The sequence below is a fragment of the Scomber scombrus genome, chromosome 5 (assembly GCF_963691925.1).
Source record: "Scomber scombrus chromosome 5, fScoSco1.1, whole genome shotgun sequence".
Taxonomy (NCBI): Eukaryota; Metazoa; Chordata; class Actinopteri; order Scombriformes; family Scombridae; genus Scomber; species Scomber scombrus.
The window spans coordinates 15,346,863-15,372,770 of NC_084974.1; the positions used below are offsets into that span (position 1 = coordinate 15,346,863).

Here is a 25,908-nt window from a genome sequence, read left to right on the forward strand (position 1 = left end):
CTGTGGATTTTGGCCCCAATCACTTACATTATAAGCACATTTGGGGAGGATTTTCTAACAGTCAGTATGAACAGGAGGAATGACTACAGTGAGCACATGACTGTTGAAAAGACTCTTGTTAAATTATGAGGCTATCCTTTAAGGCATCAGTTATAATAATCCATTAATAAAATATTACTATATAACATTTTGGGTACTTTTAGTACATTTGGCTGATATGATATGAAGTAGGATTTTGAAGTCAGGACTTTTCTTGCTACTTTTACTTAAAGTACTACTACTTTACTTAAGTAAAGAATCTGAGTCCTTCTTCCACCAGAGGTCAAGACATAGTACATAGAAAATGCAGTCATTTAGTTGATTTGTTTTGTCTTGTGCATGTTTAATTATCTTTTATATTCAATATTGTTGACGTGTGCTTTGTTGTTTCATTTTCTAGACATTGTACTCAGCAGATATGTATACGTGTTGATTATTGAAGTAAGATTAAAGCGCACAACAACAAAGGGATTCATTTTTGTAGAGTCACCGCTTTATTGCACTTAATTACATTTACACACAAACTGTACGCCACAACTTCACAGCATGGCCAGACTTTTTACAGGCAGAAGCTTCACTGCAGCTCCTCCTCCTCTTTCTTTCATCTGTCTTTTTCTTTTTCTTTTCCTCCTTTTGCTCTTTGTCCTCTCTCTGGGTGATCACATAACAAAACGTTTTGTAGTCAAGGTTACCTGCGACATCCACAAAGAAGTTTATGAACATCTGATTCACCTGTAGGTAACAAGGTAAAAGGATTGAACTTTTTTTTTTTTTTTTTTAAATCCACCAATTTTTCAACAAAGGGAGCAGTCAGGTTTAAAGAGAGGGATCACACACACTATTACATCTACAGACAAAATACACGGCTGGCTTTTGCTGTTCAATTAGCTCATCAGAAAGGAGAGATAAGTGCAGTTATGTATCATTGTCATATATTCCACTCTGGCCTCTCTATGCATCCTTTCATCTGTGCTATGCCTGCCTGTTTCTGTCTTTCTCCTACTGCCTTCCCCTCCTCTGTCTGTCTCTCTCTCCTCTTGTTTTTCCTGTCTACTGAACAGAGACATGTTGATATGAGGCCCCGCTTGCACGGCCACAAGGGAACAAGTCTCTGGTGCTTTTGATCAGCTGCAAGATCAGACATGTCCACCGCTCCCCCGTGTACACTCCAGTGACTGATCATGCAGTATAATGGGCAGGCACAGACAGCCAAAGATGCACACCCACACATGTTCTCTCTGTAGATCATACAAGCATGGGTACACAGTCATACAAACACACACACTTCTATCTAACCCAATTGAGAAGGCCTACTGTCCATGTGCTGCCTCTGCTCACAGTGGGGTGGCTTGTTTGCTGGACACAAGGGAGCGAGAGAGAGATGGTGAGTGTGATTTCCCCTTTCTTGCCCTTTTTTTTGTGCCTCTGACAGTAAGATGGATGATTGCAATCACAGGAGCCATCAGTGAGACAGAGTGGAGGTCTATGGGGCAGTGAGACACAGCCATGGGAAACCAGCCGTCAGATTACTGCACTGCGCTGCCATGGGAACACTGTGCTGTTTATTTGTCTGGGGGTTTTGTTGTTTCATATGCATTTGCTTCCCTCTTTTCTCCCCTCTGCGCCGCCTTTTGATGTACAGAACATGAAAGCTTCCTCATAAAATATGTGCAGGCTGAGTGTGTGAGTGAGGGAGGGACGGCAAAGGAGAATGTTTACGTTTCACAACATAGTAAGCCTACTGTAAGTCAATATGTCTCTTCAAACCAGTACAAATGTGACAGATTTCATAGCGATTAAACTGGTCTCTTTGATCCCTTGAGAGAATTTGAGGCAGCCTTTTCACTCCCCAGTCAACAGATGTTTTTAAGAGAAACATCTGTTCCTGTACAAATGAGATTACTGTGTCTCTAGCCAGGGGCCACGCAGGTTATGAATGGCACTGTTACTGACGAGGGGGTCTGGAGGAGAGCTGAGAAGGATCTTTGTAATAAGCTCTAGCTGGTAGTTAAAGGGTTTAAATCAAATTAAACTGCAAATTCTGGGTATTCATCAGCACTCACCTTCAACTTGTTCAACAGTATTGCCACCGCCTGTACCTTTGAATCACTATCTCATATTGATACATTCACTATTTCACCTTGTTGCTAAGCAACAACTCACCTCATCCTCTGTAAACTTGTCAGCCTTTGACATGAGGTAATATTTAATCCTGCAGGAGAGGAACAAGAAAGAAGAATTACTGTTTCCCTCATTTTGACTTGAAATGAACTGTGCTCTGTATTTCACTGACTGAGATATGCATTATCTAGAGCCTGGACTCTGTTAATGATTTACAGGTTTTTTTTATTACACTAATTCAAAGTTATCTGTGTGATAAATTCCTGAGAGAGGCCACAGAGTCATCTCTGCTGTGTCTGTGTAGACAGCGAAGAAAATCACACTCATCCATCCCCACTGAGGACTCTTGCTTCTTTCGGGTCAAAAACCTTGAAGAGGCTGAGAATTGTCTCCTCTGGGTCAGTTCCTGACAAAACACAGGTAAAGCTGCATGTAAGAGTTGTGCATGTGTGCAGAGATTATGCACAACGCACTGACTCAGTGTCAGATAATATGTTATGTGTCATTCATGGGCTTGTCTATGATTGTGGGTTTTTTTGGCAAAATGCTGAAACAAGAACTACAAAAAAAAGGTTGCACAACTTAAACCCTTGACTAAAACAAAACATAAATAAAATCAGTTCAATTGAAACAATGCCAACAAAAACAAATATTAATTTCTGTTGAAGTTTTTCGGATCACAGCCAAGTTGGTGTGGAGACTAGTGTATATAAAAAATGAGTGCAGAATGCAGAGTACTCAATCTATGATTATTTCTCCCTTTTTGTATACATGTCCCTTCCTTTTTTCAGCTCTGTATACATTAAAAATCAAAAACAATAAGAGGGTATAGTTAAGAAATAAACTAAATAAATATTAAATATTAACATCTCAAATTAGTAAATGAGAAGTAAACTAAACTCAAACCCTGACTTAAGGGAAAAAAGGTTAAAAAACTGGAAACAGTATGACGGTGTTGACTGACCTTTGAGTTTTTCTACAAACATGTTAAGGGATAAAGTGAAGTTGGCGGTGTCTGAGGAGGTGTCTTCATCATCTCATCAAGCTCATTATTACTAACATGAAGGCGACCTGCCATCAAACACATCATACTTTTTATGTGAAGCTTAGTAAGGAGATAATAAAGACAATTACAAGTAAATGTGATTATTTGAAACATAAAACTGACATTATCTACAATGTGACTGCTCTCCAAATCTGTGCTCTTACAAATGATGGCTGACAGATACTTCTCCAGAGCTGCAAAAGTGTCCCTCAGGTTGCTTTTATCAATAATACCATCACTGTTCTGGTCCATGATCGTGAACGCCCGCAAGCTGAGGAGCTAAACAGCTTACCAGAAGAGGCAGTGCAGCTTCTGGGAGCTGGACGGAGAGACACTCACACACATACACACATTCAGATGTACTTTTACCACAGCATCTGTCCTCTAACCTCTTTGAACTCTTAGATCTGGTTTTGCTCAAACATACTGACGACACTACAGCCTCCGCCCTCCTTTTTTGGCCTTTTTGGGTGCCTGTAACAGAGGAGACTTGTGTGTCCGATGAGAGAGGAGGGTCCATGGTGGTAGGAATCAGCCTCAGTCAGCAGAAACCTCAAAGAGCTTCACTTCCTGGAATCAAACAATGTGGGGATGCTGAAGGGATTTTGCCCAGTTACAGGCAGCCATGTAGTCAGTGCTGGGAGAAGTATTCAGATCCTTTACTTAAGTAAAAGTACCAATTCACCAAAATATACTTAAAGTATTGCAGTACAAGTAGTGGTTAAGTTCCTCTGACTGATATATTATGAGATCATTAGATTATTAATACTGAAGCATCAGTGTGTAAATAGCATGTTACTGTTGTAGCTGCTGGAGGTGGAGCTAGTTTCAGCTTTATTTACAGTTAGCTAGTTTAGTTCAGTGGTTCCCAACTTAGGGGTCAGGCCGCTACAAAGAGTCACCAGATAAATCTGAGGAGTTGTGAGATGATAAATGGGAGAGGAGAGAAGAAAAAAAGTTCTGATACACAAATCTGTTTTCAGTTTTTGGACTTTTTCTCTAATCTTTGATTTTTTTATTAAATATTCATTTGAATATTTATTGAAATGAAACCATGTGAGAAGTTTAGAGGGGAAAATCACTTTTTGGTGGAGCTGTTAACAACTCATAGACATCTGAAATGTGAGCCCGACTACACACTGCTTTTTGTAAGACGTCTAAAGCCAAAAATGTTGGAGTGTCTTTTATAGACTTTTCTGTTGTATTACTGCATTTCACTGAGCAGCTTTTGATATCCAGTTGATTAAACTGATTCGTTATACTGTTAATTACTATACACTGCAGTTAAAAAACGCACTTTTGCACAACTGCACATTTGTGTAAAGCTGAGGAGCTGCTATATGAGAATACACTGTATATTTTGTACTGCTCAGTTATAGTTCCATACATCTCCAATTGTATAGAAGTTTAAGGAAATGCATGTAAAACTCTCACTAATCAGGTTTTCATCCTACAGAAGAGAGCTGTAAGATTGATCAACCCATGTACTTATGGAGAATCCTCGAACCCTCTTATGTTACAGATATTGAAATGTATTCTATTGATATTGTAGAGGATAAAATTGCTCAAATTGTATAAAGCTCACAATAAGTTACTTCCCAATAATGTACAAAACACACTTAAAAGGAGTTGATATAACCTTAAATGAAATAGTATGTTGAAGAGAACCAGAGCCACAGCAAATCTGAAAAACAGATGAATTATTATATTATTATTATTATTATTATGTTTAATGTAGCGAATGGATAAGTAGAAGAATATGGTCTAACATGGTACTTATGGATATTACATTGTTCAGCAAAATAGTATTATCTCTAGTTATTTACTGATTTATTTTCAGAAGAGTAGAAGCAGAAGGTAGAAGGGCAGGCACCACAAGCTTTACCTTCGGTCTTATTTAAGAGGATTTGTTGTTTTTTTGTATGTATTCTGGTTTGATAATATTTATATTTTTCTTCTGCATTTCTCTTCTGTGCTGCAAAGTTTGATAAAGATGATGAAAACGTCAAGAATTACATATGGAGAGCTGTTAAGCGGGCACAACATTTGAAGGTAAGTGAGCACAATGAGCATGCCAGACATCCTGCTCGGCCTCTTATCACCGTGCAGATCGTCTTGCAGTCTTCTTTGTGATCAGATAAGAGGAGTGCCTTTCCTTTATGTACTACTGGGTCATTTGTCCAGCACCTGTTCTGTGAAAACAATAGAGGCCTTGCTGTATACGCTTCCTGCAGTAGAGAGCTATGGCAGACCATGTGAAGGATTTTTAGAATAAGGGCACGTTATATAGCTTCAAGGAGATGAGGGCAGGACATTTAGCAGATCTATATTTGAACAAGTGACAATGATTTAACTTACAGTAACCAGATATGCAAAGAATTCCCTGTTGTGCATGAAGGGGATTATGACAGGGATGAGGGGGTCTGGCTGTTCTGGCCGTCTGAAAGCATTATTGCTGATAGACGTCAGTGGTTTCAACAGCTGCTGAGGCATTCAGCTCATTATGGGGAACAACATTATTCGCTGCGCCTGGGCCTGAGGAAATGTCTCATTTGACAGTGTAAAGTGTTAATTCTGTGTCGAGGCACTAACACAGAGGTGTAAATTTAAATGATCCACATCGCGGCTTCTGACTCCTATCAAGTGACTCCTGAAGCACATGTTCACCTTCTCCTTCAACCTCACAATTTCATGTTTTTTCCTGCCTTATCGCTTTAGGCTATGGCGGTATGTAAAAACATCAGTAAAAATGGGGCCATGTCAGAGATATGAACAGCACTAAAATATGAAAGTTTGGGCTTAACGACAAAACTGGGAGCAGTATTACAATCGAAAAGTGGATGATGTGCAGGGTTATTTTTAGTAGCGGGTTGGACTATTTTAACATGATCATCAGCCATGTATGGCGTTAAGCTAATAGTGGATCAGATGCAGAGATGCTATATCTTGATTTAGTGCTAACCCCTCAGGTACACATGTACAAGACATGTAAAGCAGAGATGGTCTCTATTTATAACTTTAGTGCCTCCCTGAATCAAGCACATGCACAACTGATTTGTACATTCACGCACACACACACACACGCTCATTAACTAGACAATAACCTAATCCTAATTTTATACTTCTTTTTTCCAAGATTAACCATCTAAATTACAACAGCAACCCCCTTTTTCTAAACTGTGATGTAAAACCCGCACAAGATAAATATCACAGCTCTTTATTTATTCACCTTCATATATTTTATCAGCCATCTTTTGAAGTCGGTAGCATGTAATAGCCTACCATACAGTTAATGGTGCTTGATATTACAGCTGAAACAACTGTTTGACAACCCTGGCAACAATAAAGGTCTTGTTTACAGTCATGAATCATCCACAGCAAGTCTTGTCTCTGCAAGTTGATTTTGTAATGAAGTTCTTTCAAACCAGCAGCTGTCTGGAACAAGAAATACTTTGCTAAATAGTTAAGATTATGAGTCTAAGGGCAGAGGGTGTCTACAGACTGTAGCTTTAGGCTACACTCAAATATATTTTAAAACCAAATATAACAGATTTTTGTCAGGGATAAAAGTGTCCATGCAACTGTGAGTCTTCTTCATGTTTAATGATAAATAGATTTATGTTGTTAAAGAGATTTCTCTCTCTTATTATTAGTGTGTTTACAAGTGGCCCTCATGATAATCTCTCAACGTTGTGATGCTGTTCTCAGAGTGAAACCAGCGTGTTATATGTTGAACCACATCAGTACTGCCTCTGGTCTTCCTCACAGCCCTGCAGGCCGTGCAGTAGTGTTCAGCCCAGAAGGAGGGTTGGTGCACACTGTAGCTCCCCCTCCAGTCAAGGTGCCGTCTCAACCGGGCCGGGTTGCGCCTCAGCATCAGCAGGTACCGGGCCAGCCCTCGGACTGTGGGGAAATCGTCCACGTGGATGAAGGCCTCTGGGGGAAGGAAGCGCTCATAGTTCCTCCTAGACGGACCCAGGACCACCGGCACGGCACCGGCCAGTACGGCGTGCCACAGCTTCTCCGTGATGTAGTCGGTATGCTGTGAGTTCTCCAACGCCAGGTAGAACTGGTACCGTCCCACCAGCCGCACCACGCTGCCCTTCCCGCTGTCCTCCGGTAATGGGCGACCCGCGCGGCCAAACACATCAACCTGGACGTACCGGCTCAGCTTGTGGTAGAAGGCCACGCGCTCATGAGACTCAGACCAATTGCTCACGACCCACGCAACAAGGCGGGGCCGGGGGCGGTCTGCGCGCGAGGGTCCCCGTAGAGGGTGTACATTGGGGTTCCGGAGACCCTCGGCTGTGCGCACACGGGGTATCAGATACCCGTAGGGCAGGAAAATGTCCGAGTCTGTCCGGTAGCTCATGGTGAGGTTGAAAACATCCTCGAAACGCCACAGACCGGTCGTGTGCGTGGGAGACTCGTAGTTCATCCATATCCACTTCTGCGCACCTGGCCGAGGTTCCGGTGGCAGCTCAGCGGTGCCGGTGGCAACGTCCCGGTGATGAATGATCACGGCGTCGGAATGCGCGTACACGCGGGCGTCGTCGGTGAGCGTGCACCCGCCAACCTGATAGAGCTCAAAGCAGTCCGGTAGTTTGCGGTACCGACCAAACGGATGAGTCCAGATCAAGAGTATAACCGCGTGATCTTCCTCAGAGACAGACGCAGACGGATCAAACGTTAACGGGTCCGGTAAGTAGAGGAGACAAACTCCCAGGATCAGCAAGAAACCGGCGGTGGCCACGCACGCAGAGGCGCGTGTCCTGCTGAGAGCACACACGCAACATTTGTGGCTGTGGGACAAACCAGAGCTCCTGTTTGCTCTGAGAGATGAGATCGAGCGGCCCGCTGCTCTCCACTGAACCCCAACTCCCATCGACGCCCCTTCACCATGAAGTTCCCACGAAGTTTACAAAACCTCTTATCACACACAATCAAAACTGTTTCCTTTGTCCACAAACTAGTAGCCTATCTGTAAACCTTTTAAGGAAAAGTAGATTAGAAGAAAGAAGGGGAAAAAAACCAATCACTGCGTTCACTGCAACCTGCTGGCACAACCAAGTGCCCTACTTTAAAGTCATTGTGGTCTCAGGTGATAAGAAGGAGGGCAGATAAGGTGCGCAACACAATTAAACCTGCAACAGTCCACAATACCATTTGGCGTCTTCCTTCATTGCTGTCGTCTGTCCTACCTGCTCTGCCGGGTGGTGGTATGACATTTCACGCTGTCTTTTTGGCCCAAACAGAGAAAAAACACTTGAAGCAGTGCTGTATGCTCAAACATTTTGACGTGGCAGCCTTGGTCTGGGTTCCTACCGATGAATGGCGCTTTTGTGCGGCCTGCTGACTGTCGGTCGGCCTCCCAGGCACTTTTAGATTGGGTAAACACTTTGGCCCAGGGCGCGGTGTCCTGCTGATGAAATAAGCATGCGTCATTTTTTTTAAAGAAAATAAAAAATAACAGGGCATATTTGTCATTTAGCGTGTAAATTACCTGTTAGTGACAAGCGTTTTATTTTAGGATGGAGGTCAGGGGTCAAATCAGAAGTGTGGGGTGTGGCGAAATGTCAACACTGGAGCCTAATTTCAGATTTCTGGCCACTAAAGTTATATTTGGTGGTAATAAAATAACGCTTTAGATCTTATGGGTTGACTAATGCGAACTTTTCCCCCAGATAATAAACCTTGTAAGGGGCCTCATGTATCCCCATTGAAACCAGTACAGTCCATTTAACACTAGGTGTCTCCCTACACAAGCACAAAGCTGCCCTGTGATGCATGCTGTTCAGCCTGGGAAGTGCAGTGACACTGGGATTTATCTCAAAACATGCATGTTTAATTTAGCCAATGAATAAACATTTCATCTGCAAATTAGGCATGCAGCAGCGGGGCTTTGAAAAGGTTTGTCTTGGATGTTTTATTTATTAGTTATGACCCAGCGTTGCAACAACCCTCTAACCAGAAATCTGAATAAACTGACTGACTCACAGTTTTAATTTGATGATCTGCCTTAAACAAAACACCCTCTTTGTACTGGCACGTTCGCTCTCGGTGTGAAAGGATCAACTGTCCAGGTCGTGGAGGCATTCTGATCGAAAGCCTGTGAAAAAATGATGAGACGGCGGGGTCGGAAACCCTGTACAGTGTTGTGTCTGAGCTCTGGTGGGCAGGAAAAACATGCTGTGACTGGGACAACATTATTCCTCCCCACAGACACAGAGTATGTCATGAAGTCTGAATGTAAGCGAGGGGGGAAAAATGGCAGACAAGGAGGAGTGGGAGGAGATGAAGCAAGAAGCATGTGTGTCTCCACTGGGTCCTCCTCCTTCCTGTTACATCCATTCACTTTTCTCCACTGTGGAGCAAAAGAAAAAAAAAATCCCTTTGTGTGTTTTTGTGCTTGCAAGTGTGTGCGTGTGTGTGTGTGTGTTACTAGTTATCCTCATAAGAGGTTTTGTATTCTTTCTGCATTATTTATCCTTCCTTTCATGTGAACGGTTCTATTTTCAGCCAATCATTTAATGTCCTGCCCGAGGTCATCTTGAGTTCAGAAGAAACAGCAATCTCATAAGTTATGGATACATCGCGAGGCACGGCATTATAAACACACGTCCCACAGAAATAGCTGATGTGGCCGAGGTCAGTTACTGACACATAAACAGTCTTTCTACAGTTTTTAGTTTATTGGAATCCTTCTTTATTTGGCACAACTCATGTAAATGTTGCTGAAAATATACTATAATTAAAGTTGAACTGATTGGTGATATGGTGACATTTTCCTCCTGTGTGCTTCAGCTCAAATTACAGCAGTGTTATACAAAGCGTGGCATTTATGTTTGCTTTATGTTTTCTCTCTCCGCTCATTTATTGTTAGAAAAGAACTTTTGTGTCATTAAGCTTATTCAGTCTCTGTGGCAGACTTTGAATCTCCACCGAGTGATCAATATATTGCGTCTGTCTCTGTTCAAACATCACTGCAGCAACGGGCCACATGTGTACACGGATGTGACGCATGCAGAAAGACAGAAAAGAACACACACACAACACACCTACAGATTCTGCAGACTTTATGTATCTTTTTCTGTAGTTTTCTACATTGAGTTTACTGCTGTCTTCCAGTGTGTCAGAAGTTATATGACTCTGTATGTGTATGTGTGTGTGAATCATACCAGCTCGGAGAGAAGCATTCAGTTTTTGATGGGACCCCCAGGTCTTCACTCATCTTCCCTATTGATTTTCTCTTGCTTTCCTTTTTGCGCTCCCAGGGGAGGGGATGTCTCAATTGGTCCCGGCCAGTGTAGGAGAGTGTGAGCGGTAGAGAAACAGATAGAAGATGAGGCAAAGAAGAAGAAGAAAAAAAACGAAGGGAGAGAACATAGAGGAAAAAGAGGAGGAAGAAGCAGGAGGGGCCCGCGAGCTCCCTGATCACAGAGGCCCCTCACTGACCCCTGACCTTGATCATGACCTCAGAGGTTACCCCAGAGGTCAGAGGTTGTGTGAAAGTGCCACTGCGGCGATTCACTCCACTGCTGGGTGATGATGATCTTATGCAGCCTCCCCAGCCTGTCTGACATGATCAGTGTTTCTCTCTGCCTGCGGCTCCCGAGGGCCACACATCCATCTCTAACCCAGCCACACAAGGTCTGCTAAAAGCACCTTACAGGCAGAGTCAATGAGCAGGAGGAAAAAGGGACACAAACAGAGAAAAGTGGGAAAGCTGAAAGACAGAAAGGCTGTTTTATTTCATACCCCGCAGCTCCGTCGGGGTCCAAGATCTAGCTGTATAATGGCAATGACACAAAGAATGTGTGTTTATTCCTCTATATTTAAACTTTAACCAAATGCACATGAACTGATGAGGCTTTTCAGAGGCTAAATTTGTGGGCCCCAACACATTCCCTCTGTCGTCCTTGTCAAGAACAATTTACGCAGTTTTTTCCCTCCTCTCTAATTTTACCACAGAGTGTAATAAAAACACAAGCAAGGGAAAAAAAGCCCCATGCCAGACATGAGCCTCTGCAGCAGGAACATGATAATTTGTAGGTAACTCAGACTCTTACTTGTTCCGACTTACACTGCGTACCCCCTACTGCTTCAAAGTAATCCAGAGCCGAGTGAAGATTCAGCCAAATCCTTATGAAGATACTGCATGTTGAAATGCAGAGAGTTTTCAGAGGGAAGACAAGACAGGAAAAAATCAACTGATTTCTAATGTTCATGGCTTGTAGAATTTTAGAGCACAGTTTGCACTAACGATTTTAGATAGATAATTAAATTACTGCTTTGCTGAATGCAATTTTACATCAAAACATAAAAGGACTGTGTATAAAAATGCTGTACTTTATTGTTACAGCGTTATGTGAGGCGCAATTTAACTACACGTCTATTTGTGTACAGTGATGTTCAAGTATATCATTAGATACAGATAGAAACAGGCAGGTTTAACAGTTTCCCTGAAGATGAAAGTCCATTTCATGTTTTGTTGTTTATAATGATTTAAGGGCTACATGTTTTTAGCAAAATGTCCTTTATTTCCATTGAGTTCTTCTGAATGGATCATTATAAAATATCCTTTATATTAATGTTGTTTCACCACTCTAACAGTATTTTTGGTGTTTTGTGGGCTGCTCATTCATATGTGCATGAAACAATAAATATCTAAATGACTATATCACTTACAGTCTACATATATAAACAAAGAGTGATTTTGTTATTTAATGTCCACAGTAAAAAGTCAACTTAAAAAAATTAATTATATAAACAAATTTGAAACTTTGTCTTTCCTATACAAATAAAATATATCATTATTAATAATGTCTCAATACAAATGCATTGTACGGGGTTCCATTCAATTGTTATTAGAGATTAATAAAATATTGTTGAACTGTTTATTGTTTTAGTAACTGTTATGTCAGTGGCTTAAAAATATATCATGTTCCTTTTAGTTACGCGTTTCCTTTGTGTGACAGTGAGAGATAACTACACAAACAGGACATAATGGACACACTGCAGAGCTACTAAACCTGTACGGATTATCTCAGACCTGTATTTCTGGTTTGGCTTAATGATAGGTAGCATCACAAGTCATGCAGGCCAAGCCAAGGAAATGCTGATTATCATGGGCGGAGACTGAAAGAAATGAGGGGATTAAAAGAAAGATTCATCAGTTCATGTGCAGTATTTCGTGTAAAAACTAAACACATCTTTTCAGCAGAGCATACGTTACATATAGTGCAGATCAAATGCTTGTATGTAGTCTTCTAAAGAGACAATCATTATATGAGTCATGCTGCTACTACTTCATTATTCATAGTGATTATTTTAAATGAGCTGCTTCTATTCGTTATATACGCTACAGTGTGATTGAATCCTGAGTGTGAGTCAGTACATCTTATTAAAGGCATATGACTGGGTGTGATAGGCAAGCCAGCGCTAACCTTTAATTCACTATATTATGTCTATAAATGAAGTATAAAATAAGGAAAAGCTATTTGGGTTACATATCAGTTGAGCACTGAGCACTATTCATGCTGTGGAAGGAGGGAGACACAAACAGCTTCAAATCAAATCAAGTAATGACCTGAAAGTTGAGCTAATCCAAAGTACAAAAATGGCCACCTTTGTATCCACACAAATGCAGTGAAAGAGGCGTTATTATCTATGGCAAATTCTCGTGTTATTTTTAGTGAACGGAATTAAAGTGCAACGGCTGTGAAAAAATGAAAATGATTGGAGAGAAAGAAAATAAAGCTATAAATATTTTTGTTAAAGACTGAGCTGAGCATTCAAGTAAAAAAAGAAAAAGAAAAAAGAAAAAAAAACTGCCTGCATTCATCATCGTGAATGCAGGCGAGAATTTTCCACAAAGCCAGGCCTCGCAACACCCTCGACACACCGACAAGTCAAACTTTGTAACCCACAAAATGCTAAAAATGAAAACAATGTGTACAACAGATGTGTTACCCTGATGAACTGGCTATAGTCTCCTGTTTGTTGTGCCCTCCTGAGCAGAGCAACTGGAGGCTGAGGTGTGATGTGATTTTAAAATCCCTTCCGGTCATATTTAAGGTGCATATAAAATACTCTGCTTTGAATAATAATTTGTGACTGATAGGGTATGTCAACAGAACAGTTAAATGATCTTAAAATCCTTAAAGTTACATCTACTCCTTCTTGCTTATTAAAAAAAAAATCCAGATTTTATGAATATATAAGGGAGGCTTCCTACATCACTGCAGAGTTCATTCTCTGTGTTTGCACACTGGAGGCTTCAAGTCTCCACATCACACTTGTGAAAGTTGAATAATGGACCTGGTTTGATGTCCGAACTATTAGTGATGTCACAAATCATGCCCGGAGGCCCGCCTCCTAAAATGGGATTTTCAATGAGAGCAGAGAAACTTTCCACTTTCAGCAGATAAATGTGAAAACAGTCTTCAAGCGTCAAACTCTGCATGTAAATCATTCTGCGTAGAGGAGCTCGAACATTAATCTGTAGGAATAAGAAGAAAAACACCTTTTTAAGTGGAGGGGGACTTTAAGGCAGTTTGACACAGGAATTTAGGGCACTCCATACGTACGGAATAATTAGAAATTCTTTGCATATCCCTTTCAGGCACATCTACACACTGAGCGGGTCAGAGGACGTGGTCAGCAGGAGTGACGCCTCAGGAGCAGCCGGGGTTCAGTGTTTTGCTCAAGGTCACTTCAACAACAAATATACTGTATATGCACATTGGCACTTTAACCACTGGCCTGCCTTGCTGCATTACTGGATTAACAACAAATCATATTTGATGAACTAATCTGGTTAATATCTGTGCTGTGAATGAGTGCTTTATATGAGAATGTCGGGTTGGTTTTAAATATCATTGTGTATCTGAGCAAATCATGAACTTGGATGTACCTTGTGCCAAGTTGAAGTCCACTCCATCTTTTACCAATTCTTAAATGGCCAAGTTCAGCAGGTCCTCACCAACCTTGCTTTGTTGCACATGCAGAGTTTCTACACTAGATCCACCCTTTTAATGAAAGAAAAGAAAATGCATCCATAAAATTGGAGTTAGTAGTTTTTAAAAAAAATTAAATCTTTATCTCTGATTAGAGGTAAATGTGTTGTTTTAACTATTTAGGCAAATACTTGTAGCCTATTTCCTATTTTCAACAAGATCCAACTAATAAAAATGTGTTTTAAATTTACAGATAAAACTTTATTTTGTACAAATGTCTTTCATAAATTTGGAACAAAAGCTTTTCATTGTGATCACTTTTAACAAGTATAAAATACAAGCACTGCCGCTATCATAATTTCAATTGAAGTTTTCTTTTTATTAAATATAAGCAGCTATAAAAGAAAAATGAATGTTGTAAAGTAGCACTATCTGCTCATTTATTTAGCCAATATCAAAAGTTGCATGAGGAAAAGATATGTTTCTTACCAATCGACTTCTTATTACAAAATCTGCCAGTCATGGTGCTATTAGAGGAGTACTGTCATGGTGAAACAGATTATTGGATGCTTTTCATTAAATCATATGATTTCACAGCCACACACAGCTCAGAGGAAACATTGGTTTGAATGCTCTCCGGGTGGGATTTTTTTCATCATCATCTTCTTTTTTAATTTTTTTATATTTTGTAGCTATGGCTTCCAAGTAGCCTCTTGACAATATTTTTGTATGATCTTTGCTCTCTTTGTCACAATGATAAAAACAAAAACCAACAAAGATAAAAACGTGTGTGAACTCATCTGACGTTTGCAATTCATCCCTATTTCTTTACATGGAGAAATTAACGCTAATTTTTTTTAATGTCAGCTCGGTTGTTTACCTGTAATATCTTGAATGTTGATAAAATGCTATTTAAGCAATTATAATGGCGTTATTAAGGCAACACTCCTGCGCGGTGACTCCGTTCCATATTCCCGCTGTTACCGGAGTCATTGGCGGCGGTGATCCACTCCGGGTTTTCCAGCCTGCCGCTCCTCTCCACTGAACTCCAACCCCCGCGCTCTCTATCAGCATCTCATTCCTGTCTCAATATGTCTCAAGATGGCGGCCAATGCAGGATCGATGTTTCAATATTGGAAGCGCTTTGACTTACAACAACTACAGGTCAGTTCAACCTCTGTTTAAACCGTCTACCTCTGTAGTCGCTTCGGCTGTCTTGTGTCTTTTGGGAGGGAGGGGGAGGCTGTGTGTTTTGTGTGTTTTTGTCGGCGGCCGCCTCGTAGGTGTTTCGGGAAAGAGAATTCAAGACCTCTTCCTCACATTGATGAAAGTGGCTCCTCTCTCGCTGATCAGAAATTGATCCTCTTTGTTCAATTCAACATCGATCGGACACTGCGACTGGGCAAAGCCGGGGCTACGCCGCTGGGGGATGCACCCGAAATAACAACAAAAAACACAGGCAAGGCAATTTGGCGGAGAGCTTGGCTGTCTTTATGGTGTGTTTCTTCAACTTTTACCGGAGCGAGTAGCCGTAGTTAGCCACGACGCTGTAGCCGAGGTGAGGTTGGATAATTTGGGGGAGAAAAATAAGTGCGACTCGGTGTACGGTGGCGCTGTGGTGACACCAGCCACGGAGACGGGAGAGAGCACAGACACACACACACACACACACACACAACAGCGCTTTTTGCCTGTTGTGTGTTTTTTTTGTGTGTCTCCAGCTTTAAGTGTCAAATCGGTAAGTTTTAATTTTTGGTGCTTGAAGGCGAATGAAAACATTAGCAAACCTTTAACAGCTAACGGTGTTTGAAGCAGTTTATATTGAAGTCGTCTCTCCTCTTGTGTGGTTGATTTTTTTTTTTTTTTTTTGGTTTCCCCTGACGGCAATTATACACAGTGAGTTTTTTTTTTTTAAACAGACATTGCCACGTCTGTGAAAGAAAGTGGACGGGACAGTTTGTTGACGCGGTGCAAAAAAATGTTTATATATATATTTGCTATAATACTTACATTATATAATCGTATAATTACATATATTATGATGTATGATGGTTAACCTTGTTGATTGTGATGAACTTCAGAAATGCCCCCCCCCCCCTCCACAGTCCTCTTCACGCACACCACTAATCTGTGCGTGCACGGAGGAGATCCATGCCATGGCACTGTAAAAGGATATGAGGAAAATATTGGGCCTATTCAGTGAGTGAATATAGCCTGTGTATATTAGAGCGTGTTTGACCTATCACAAGACATGTAGACAATGGCACTGTTGTGTTTTCCCGTGGCATTTAACGTGCATTGCTGAATTTCAAATCACAATTTATGAATATTAGTTAGCCCAGTCGCCGTCGTCATTAACATAAGATTGCATTATGTAGGCTAGCCCCAATTGTTCATACATTAGTTTACGAAATTGCACAAGGCTTGGGATTTAAACTTTTATTTAGGTCATGATGCCCCTATGACTGTGTAGACAAAAGGACAGTGAACAAGTCTTCCCAGCGGGCTTTGTGTTGCACTTATGCCACATCATCAAGGCTTCACTTCTCCTATTTATTTGATCCTGTTTGGTCCTCCTACTCGTGCCCCCTTGTTCATGCATTATGTAAAAAAATTTGAGACTGCTTTCTCTTTTCTTTCCTCACTATCTATCTCCCACCCCCTTCCTGCCTCAATCTTTCTCTCTCCCTCTCTCACCCCCCCCCTCCTTTTTAATTTTGTTCCTCTTCTCTGGCCCTTCACCCTGCTTTCACCCATTTCTCCCTGTTTGAACTGGTGTGTGTATGTGTGTGTGTGTGTGTGTGTGTGTGTGTGTGTGTGTGTGTGTGTGTGAATTTGTCTGAGATCAGTCTTTTTCGTAGATTGACTGCCAGCACGGACAGTGAAGGCACTGCCAGCAGCCAGGACATGAAAAATGCATCGCATAAGTTTGTGATAAGGCCCTGGGTAATTATGGCAAAGGCCCCTATCACAAGCGATTAGTCAGGACAGTGAATCTGAGCGTGTGCAAAAAGGCTGGCGGTTGGCAGGCCTGTCTGCAGGATAGGAATCAGTCGGAGCTGGTGTGTGTGTGAGTGTGTCTGTGTGTGTGTGTGCAGGACTGCTCAGAACATTCACTGTCTATTATTGATGACATCTTATTTACTCTCCCTCCCACTGAGAGGCTCCTAGAGGAAAGCCTTCAGAGAAGAAACTTTTTTTTTTCCTTATCCGTTTTCTGAGGATAATGTGGGGTTAGTATGATATGATCATGGTCTACACATGGCCTTGTCAGCCGATTGCTTTCTCTTTTTCTTCCTCCTTGTGATCGAATGGACAGTGTGCACTTGGATTCGCAGTCTGTTTTGTCTGCGTGAGAGGCACCAGTAAAGAAATGTTTTTTCTTGTGTGTGTGTGTGTGTATGTGTGTGCGTGCGCACATTTCTTTTGATGATGAAAATCCAACCCAACCTAGATGTCAGTAGCTTTAAGCCATCATAGCGTCTATTCCTCAGGCTCCAACTGCTGATGTTCATTAAAATCCTATTTGATCAGTGTGTCCCATTCCCAGTGTGAGAAACTAGCTAGGTGGTTGTTACAGGACAGAGAGTGCTTTGAAACAGCACAGCGAGCTGTTAACTTGTCTTTTTTTCCCCTCCACCCCCCACCCCCCCACCACGACTACAAACACAAATGGGTGCAACAGTGATGCTTTTAGCAAGGTCTCGCACACTTGCAAAATGGATCAGTGATTCAGAGATGGCAGGGTGACAGTGAATTACAGATGGAGGAGGTTTTAACGTCTGTAATCCCTGTCCGTCCATTACAGAGTTGAATTTCTTTAGAGGGGATCATCACTCTTCTCTCCTGTTGTTTTTTTCTTTTTCCCTTTTTTCTTTTTTTTGACCCAGTGAAGCAGTTTGCTGGAACATTGTGTTTCGACTTGAGAGCGATGAGAGATGCGCTTCATTACAGGCAAGCCTTAATAAGACATGAGCGAATAGCTGAGCCTAAACCTATACTTTATATTTTTTTGTGTAAGCTTGGAAAATTAGGAACAGACCTTTCCGTTATACACAATTCCCAATTTAGGCCTAATAGCCTTCATCTCACCTCATAACATTTCCAGGAACAAAGCACCCTAGAGCCAGTTTGAAAAATAGTTCACTATGTTAGCGGATGGCTAAATAGTGACTTAGATGAAAACTGATCTAGAGCCTGTTCTTATTCACCACCTCCTAATGGGTTAATTTAGGAAAAGGGGTTTGTAAGCTGATCCCAGAGCTGTGGTCAGTGGCAACCTGAGTGGTTTAAATCTCTCAGCGACTGGCCCGCTGTTGTCTGCAGGAGTTTTAGTGTTAATTTATGAGCTGGTTGTCTGAACTCACTGGTGGGATATTTTTACCCCTCTGTTGCTGCACAGGCTGGGGGAGCATAGAGGAAGGGGCATCACGTCATGCTTTTACTGTAGCCAACCGGTTCTCTGCCCAGTGACAAAACCTGGCATTGGGACTGAGGTTTCACTGTGTGTTGGTGGGTGTTGAGCGACTAAGCATGAGTCAGAGAGAGAGGGACGAGTGCATGTCAGGTCTCTGGTCTGCCCTCGGTCTACTTTGGTTGGGGCCATGTCATCGTACTTTCTAAGAGGCGATAGTGTATCCGTTCGAAGGACACGCTCCGTACGATGGAGAGGAATGTGAAGCACTCAAAAACTGAAAAAAAAACTTCTCCTCATACACGTTATCAGTGACTAATTCTCAGTGGAGGCCCATACTCCCTAACTCCTCAACGGTTCAATGTACGTCACACTTGGGCTCAGTTTCTTCGCCCTCTCCCTGCTTTAGGGAGTGTCTACACGAGACTCAGCTCACCCGATTTAACACAAAAAGTGAATTTTACACTGCGCAAGAGCCATAATTTGACTTTTCTTTTAAACAGTTTTTACGGTGGTGTGGTAAAATAAATGAAATTAATTTTGACCAGTGTTATCTGATGTTCGAAGAAAAGATAAAAAGCACCTAATAGAAGACTAAAAATAGGGGTAACCAAACAGATTGAATCAGCCGCTCTCAATGCTGGCTTTATGCAAAAGTCTGTGACAAGCAGACACGCTTCCTTATGAAACTTGAAGGTGTGGATGTGAGTGCAAGTCTCTGTTCACAGTAGAAACACACTGTGTGCACAACTATTAACCTCATCATTACTTCTATGCCATATAAACTTGAATTCTTATTGGATTAAATCATTTTCAGGTGATACATTTGTGTAATGTGGCAGGGTGTGGCCTAAAGTGATTACCACCTCATATTCAGGTGTGCATAATTATTAGACAGCTTCATTACCTCAGTTAAAATTGGCCAAAAAAAGAGATTTAACTGACACTGAAATTCAAAAACCGGAAAATGCCTGTCAGACGGATGCAGCAGTCTTGAAATAGCTAAACTGTTGAGGTGTGACTCAGTGTTTTGGGTTTTTTTGCGAATAGTTAACAGGGTTGCAAAAACAAAAAATGCACATGAGAAGAAAATGTGCAAAATTAACTGCAAAAGAATATTTAAATGTGAAGCTACTAGGAGCCCATTATTCTCCAGTATCATCATAATCCACAACTGCAACCTACCTGAAGTGTCCAGAAGTACAAGATGTCAAGTCCTCAAAGAGTTCAAGAATAGACCACCGCTGAATAAGATTCACAGGTTAAAGCGTCAAGATTGGGCCAAGAAAGGGTTTTATGGACAGATGAAATGAGAGTGACTCTTGATGGATCAGACAGACCAGCTGGGCCTCGGGTCGATCACTTATGGAAACAGGGAAGTGTTCAGGTTTAAGATGGACTGAAAATCAACCCCCAAAACCTACTGCCAGTTTCTGAAAGATGTTTTCTTCAAGTCCTCAGCATTCAGGAAGGCCACAATGCTCCATCAGATGCATCCAAACACTCCACTGCTTGGATTGCCAGCGTCAAATATGATCAAATAATCACCTGTTCCCCTTCCTCACCTGATTTAAATCCTATTGAGAACTGGTTGGCCGTTCTCAAACATGAGATTTACGGTGAGGGAAGACAATACACCTCTGTGAACAGCATCTGGGAGGCTGTGGTTGCTGCTTCAGCGAAAGTTGATCGTGAACAGACCAAGAAACCCGACAGACTCCGTGGATGAAAGGCTCATGGCAGTGTTTGAAAAGAAGGGACTGAATATTTCTGAAAGGCCAAAAATGTAATTTGTGTTATTTGTTAGACTTAGTCTGTTTAAAAAAAAAAGGAGAATTTAAAAAATGATGGGAAAATTATAATTCTGCACATTTGAATTTTCTCACTTGAAAGACAAAACTTACTTTTCCTTTGATTAAACACTCAGGTTTAAGGTTAAATACCATTTTTGATTGACTGAGAGCAATGTGCAAATGTTTCAATGTTATCATTAGAAACACTGAAACATTTCATGTTTTTGCTTTTTTTTTTTTTTTTTTAAACACCTGTAGTTTAACGTGGTCCAGATGTTAATATAAGACTTAATAATAATCCTGGTTAGAATACTTGTAATATTATTATTTAATTACTGTTATGGTGTCCAAGTTTTTTAGTCTGTCTCAACTGATGCCACAAAGATCGTCAGTACAGTTACTGTTCAACCGTTTAAAACTGTTTTAACACAACTGATTTCACCTCAGAGAGATATAATGGGAGCACAGTGGTGGATAATAGGGATGTCCCGATCCGATATTTGGATCGGATCGGCCGCCGATATTAGCAGAAAATGCATATCAATATCGGATCGGCCTGCACGGGAAAATCCCGATCCGGACTCCCGATCCAGTTTGTTTTCAAAACTCCGGTCCGTGTTTTCCAGCGCACCGATGTAGGTAATCCATTCCAGTTTTTTTCAGCTTTTCCCCCCAAATCCAGTCCGCGTTTTTCAGCACACCTAGCGACCTGTCCAGCATCCCACTATTTATTTTCTACTCAGCTTTTTTGTGTGTTTTGCTTTTTTAATACAGTTTACAATATTGTTTGCACTGATGGCTTTTTAAGCCTTGGTTTACACTCTTGTTGTTCAAGAGCAGAGCATTGATGCCAATTCAGTTTGTGTGGTTAATTGACTATTTATTATTTTGTCTATTTTGTGTTTATTTAACCCTGTTAAGAATAAACTGGTCAGCTTCTCATTACCAACCATTGTGGATTATTCAAACTAACCTAATTAAGTTGGCTAGTTGTTCTTAAGAGCAAAACCCTTTTCAACATGAGTATAACAACAAAATAAGTAAATATCTTTAATCTTTAATACATGCTTGGATCGGCCGGTATCGGTATCGGCCTATGCTAAAAGCTACAATATCGGTATCGGATCGGAAGTGCAAAAAGCTGGATCGGGACATCCCTAGTGGATAACGCACTTAAAATTAAGTCATATTTACTGCTTTTAGCCAGTTTCCTAACGTTTTACTTGTTAATTGTCCTACTGCTCTAAAACATGGCAGAGAGGTGACAGAAAATGGTCCTTTCAGACATCTTAGTTTAAGATTATGAGTAAGTGACCACATTTAAGTTTAATCTTCCCAAAAATATTGCGTTTCCGAACATTTATTCCTATGTATGTTTATGTCAAATTAGTAGAAATATGCGTTCCACTCACACAGGCTAATAATACCCATAAAGAAACCATAAAATAACTATTTTTTGAGGGGTGAGACAGCCAATATTTTATAAATATTTTATGTCTTGGCATGACCAATGCGCCTTTTAAATGAAAGCCTGGTTTGTTTCTGTTGGACTGTAAAACTGCTGAGTGTGTACGGTATTTTTTTTTACCAGGTGGAATCAGTAACCCACACCCATCCCGATGCAGCCCTTTTTAGTTGTGGTAATATACAGACCCATCCACCCAACAACCAGCAACAAGAGCACAGGGGGCAGTTTCCAGAGACCTGTTTTCAAGTGGCAGGCATTATTTACAGACCCACTTGGAGTCTCTCTCACCTAGTATCATAGAGTTTCACCGTATCTCATGACAGAAGCATCCATTATTCGGCTGCTCTGTATTCCAGCAGAGAGAGCGTGGTCTTCAGTGACTGGACACTTCTCTTCAGGCTCACTTTCGAATACACTGGCCGTTACCACTTGTGAGTTTGAGGACGATGCCCACGTTTATTTAAAAATCACTCGAAATGGTGCCTTCAAGGCTGATGTAATCTCGTATTGACTGTTGTTCGTGTTGTAATATTAAGGTTTTCAGTCAACAGAAATCTTGCATTCTCAAGGGAAAAGATGTCTGTTCTTGTCCATAGTTGACTGGTAAAGTATGAATGCACACACAGCGAGATGCAGGCAGGCAGCGGGCCTGGATCCGGTCTCCTGTGCAGCAAAACCATCCTGTCAGTCCTGTTACTTTTTTACTTGTCAACCACATATTTTAGTTATTCTATTAAAATGCCAACTGAGGTACAAATAATTAAACTTTACAGATATATTTTTTTTTATCATATACAACATGGGTTGTACTGTGTAAAAAAAGTAGAACTGCAGCTGAAGAGATTATTTTCACTGTTGACTGATCTGCCTGTTATTTTCTTGATTGATAAATGATCGATGGGTCCTTTTTAAAAATATCTTAAATAGTGAAAAATGCCTATAACAATTCTTTTTGTCTGACCAACAGTGAAAATATCATATCAGATTTTCAGTTTACAAAGTAAGAGCTGGAGCAATCGACTGTTGGGCAGATTTGCATAAACTTTTTATCAGTTGTCAAAATAGTGGCAGATTAATTAATTCAAGTATTCGATTGTATTTTTCAGGAAATACATAATACTTAATTGTATTTTCCATTCCCCAGAGTTATTTTACACTTCACATGCCGTACATGAGGATTAGAGTTAAGTGAGGAAACCAGAGAAACGTGTGGTGAGAATAACTTTGCAAAATGACAACTTTGTTGAAAAATTGTCTTCAAGCAGCTGAGGAAATCCGAGCTTTTTGACCCCATTTGATTGGTTGTTAAGGTGCAGCTTTCTGATGACCCAGGAGGCAGAGCCTCGGTTAGATTTACAGTATTTTGAAGAGTTAAACAAGATGTTAACATGGAAATATAAACAGAGGCAATGGACCATAAAATGAAACGGAGTCCCATTTCCACAAGGTACCACAATGTGATAATTTAGACCAATTGCAGACGGTCACACACTGGAGGCCAGTGTTTGAACATTTTTTGACAAGTTTGGCTGAGCGCACTGCTGAGTTTGAAGCTAATGCAGTGCTTCATTTTGTTCCACAAAATGTGTTCGGCTGTATGAGACTGCCGAAATGTGTTTCTACAGCAAATACGTTGTGGTTTTGAGCGTCTGGTGTAGCCAAGCTATTGGCGAACCACTTGCCCTACCTAATTTTAGTGTTGTTTATCTCACTGTTATCAAGGAGTCAGGGCTAAATAAGGCCTGAGGATCCTTAGTTGCAGACCTTATCCCATGTCAACCCATGACTCCCGTATCAGTGTCCTGCTAGATCATTGACCATAGGTATTGAATTCTAATAGGCCTATTGGCGTGTCCTAATGGTCCAAGTATTGAATTATGATATTGGCAAAGGCTGATGGCCTCAGGATTGAATTATGATATTGGTGCATGCTGCAGGCTAATGGTTCTTGGTATTGAATTATGATATTGGTGCACTTTGATGGTGTAAGGATTGAATTATGATATGGCTTGCTATCTGCTAATAGCTCACTCTGTGTAATTTTCAGTGTCAATCATGGCTTCAATTGCTGGATCCATAGCCGGCCTTCAGGCTCAATCCATCAGTCACATCAGATATGAGCAGCCTTCAATCTTTAGCCTTAGTTGTCCATTCAGTTTCTGTCGCTCTCTCCTTTTTTCTTTTGTCTTGTAGCCACTTAATTTTGTCTATTCAGGAGTTTACGATTTGCACCATGTGATTTAAAAAAAAAAAAAAAAAAAAAAAAAAATTCTAAAAACAAAGACTATGTGAAAATAATGCAATGGTGAGCAGCTTGTGGTTTATGTTGTCACATCACCTTGCAAATCTACGTCTTACCTCTCGTGTATATGTAACAAACTTTCACATATCCTACTATTATGCTTTAAATCATACTGCTGGGAATTAATGTAGCAGCTGTCATTTTTTCCCCCTATAAAGTAAAACATTTATCATCAGAGTTTATAAAAGGAAGAAATGTTGGATGGTTTAATGACAACCTAACACCAGTTTATAGATGTAAGATTAGGTAAAGAGTTTTATTGATTGTCTGGCCTTTGTTCAGTGGGCCAGTCAGTAATTGTGAGTGGATTTGGCATTTTCATACACAAGCTTTTGTTATAAGGAGCCTAATGTTAAAGTAATGGAACCGTGATGGCTCTGGATCTTAGCTAACTACATTTCTGTAAGTGTCCACACCTTTTCAGTGTTTATGTTGAGCTCATTCCCATTTTGGTAGTTTAAAAGCAACCAGAGCTGTGATGGTCCTCCTGCCAGCTCACAGAGTAAATGGACGGCCTGCTTCTGTGTCAGCCCTCTAAAAATAACACAGACTGCTGGCTGGGCTCAGCAGAAAACTACCACCGATTATGATGATTCAACTACCCTGTATTTACAGGTGTGTGTGTGTGTGTGTGTGTGTGTGTGTGTGTGTGTGTGTGTGTGTGTGTGTGTGTGTGTGTGTGTGTGTGTGTGTGTGTGTGTGTGTGTGTGTGTGTGTGTGTGTGTGTGTGTGTGTGTGTGTGTAGGATAGGGGTGGTTTATGCTTAACAAATTGTTCTTCTGCGTTCAGCTATTCGTTAGTTTAGTTTTATGTTTGCAGGCGAAACTTTGTCCAGTCAGAGGAAGTTAGAAATGGTTGAGAAACTGAAGGCACTGCTTCTGGGTATTTTCAGTTTTTGAGGTATAATCATTTAAGGAAAAAAAAAAAAGCCTGTCTGCTCATACCAATTTAAATGGTAGCAGGCATCAGATTAGATCTTTTTAACTACTCACACCCTGCTTATTACTGTGCAGGCTTTGCCTAATGCTAGATTAAAATACTCATTGCTGGCCCAGGCCTTTGTCTACTGGAACATGGTGGATTTTATTCAAGTGACGCTGTCCTGTATCTGTTAAATTCATTGAATGTCCTCAGACGGTACCTCAACCTTTCCCTGACCTTTGACCCGAGCAGCTGTCAGACTGGAGCCAGGGTGCAGAGGTGGTCTGACCCTGCAGACCTCAGTATGACCTGGGCTGTCTGAATGGCGTAACCTTTAGAGCTAACAGATGATGACTTCACCATCTGTCTTGCCTTTTAACAGGTCTAGCCTCCTTGAACTTGAACTTGCTGTGTGGACGTGGAAAGAAGAAAAAATAAAAACCTCAAGAAAATAGTGGAACAATTAGCGCGGGCTGTTTTTCCTATGCCTATGTATTAGTCTTATTTTTAAAGTATGACCAACCTGCGTTTGGGGTTTCAGAAGACTTTACACTTAAGTCTTTGTTTACTTATTAGTGAGCTGCTGCTTGACTTGGAAGAGTCACTGTACGCTCCAATTCAAAAGCATGAAACTGGATGCACATCGGTAACCTCTGTAGCCTGCCGTCACATTTTTAAAAGTGAGAGTTGTCCTCTTGAGGAAAGGGGAAGGGGGGAAGGGGCTATGTGTTTGGTAGACACAGGCTCATCCGCTGACTGCTGTCTGACCCTGAGTTCAGCGGTATGGTTATTAATAGGCCCAGAGGCCTCAACTTCCAGGAGGCCCTCTGATCAGCTCCAGATGTGG

General features: G+C 41.1%; 2 protein-coding genes and 1 pseudogene across 4 annotated transcripts in view; 1 reads left to right on the plus strand and 2 right to left on the minus strand.

Annotated features, from left to right (window-relative positions):
- Positions 1-666: 666 nt before the first annotated feature.
- On the minus strand, positions 667-5,698 carry LOC133980588 (myosin regulatory light chain 2B, cardiac muscle isoform-like; annotated as a pseudogene).
- A 1,165-nt stretch (positions 5,699-6,863) lies between these two features.
- On the minus strand, positions 6,864-8,172 carry LOC133980589 (alpha-(1,3)-fucosyltransferase 4-like). The gene has a single exon (XM_062419347.1). It carries the CDS (start codon positions 8,088-8,090, stop codon positions 6,864-6,866), a length of 1,227 nt encoding a protein of 408 aa, XP_062275331.1. The 5' UTR covers positions 8,091-8,172.
- Positions 8,173-15,203: 7,031 nt separating this feature from the next.
- cux1b (cut-like homeobox 1b) overlaps positions 15,204-25,908 on the plus strand; it is a 63,359-nt gene continuing 52,654 nt past the window's right edge. For all 3 annotated transcript variants that reach the window (XM_062419637.1, XM_062419635.1, XM_062419636.1), the window contains exon 1: positions 15,204-15,327. In XM_062419637.1, coding sequence (XP_062275621.1) covers positions 15,265-15,327 — 63 coding nt within the window. In that variant the 5' untranslated portion in view covers positions 15,204-15,264. The remainder of the gene's footprint in view (positions 15,328-25,908) is intronic.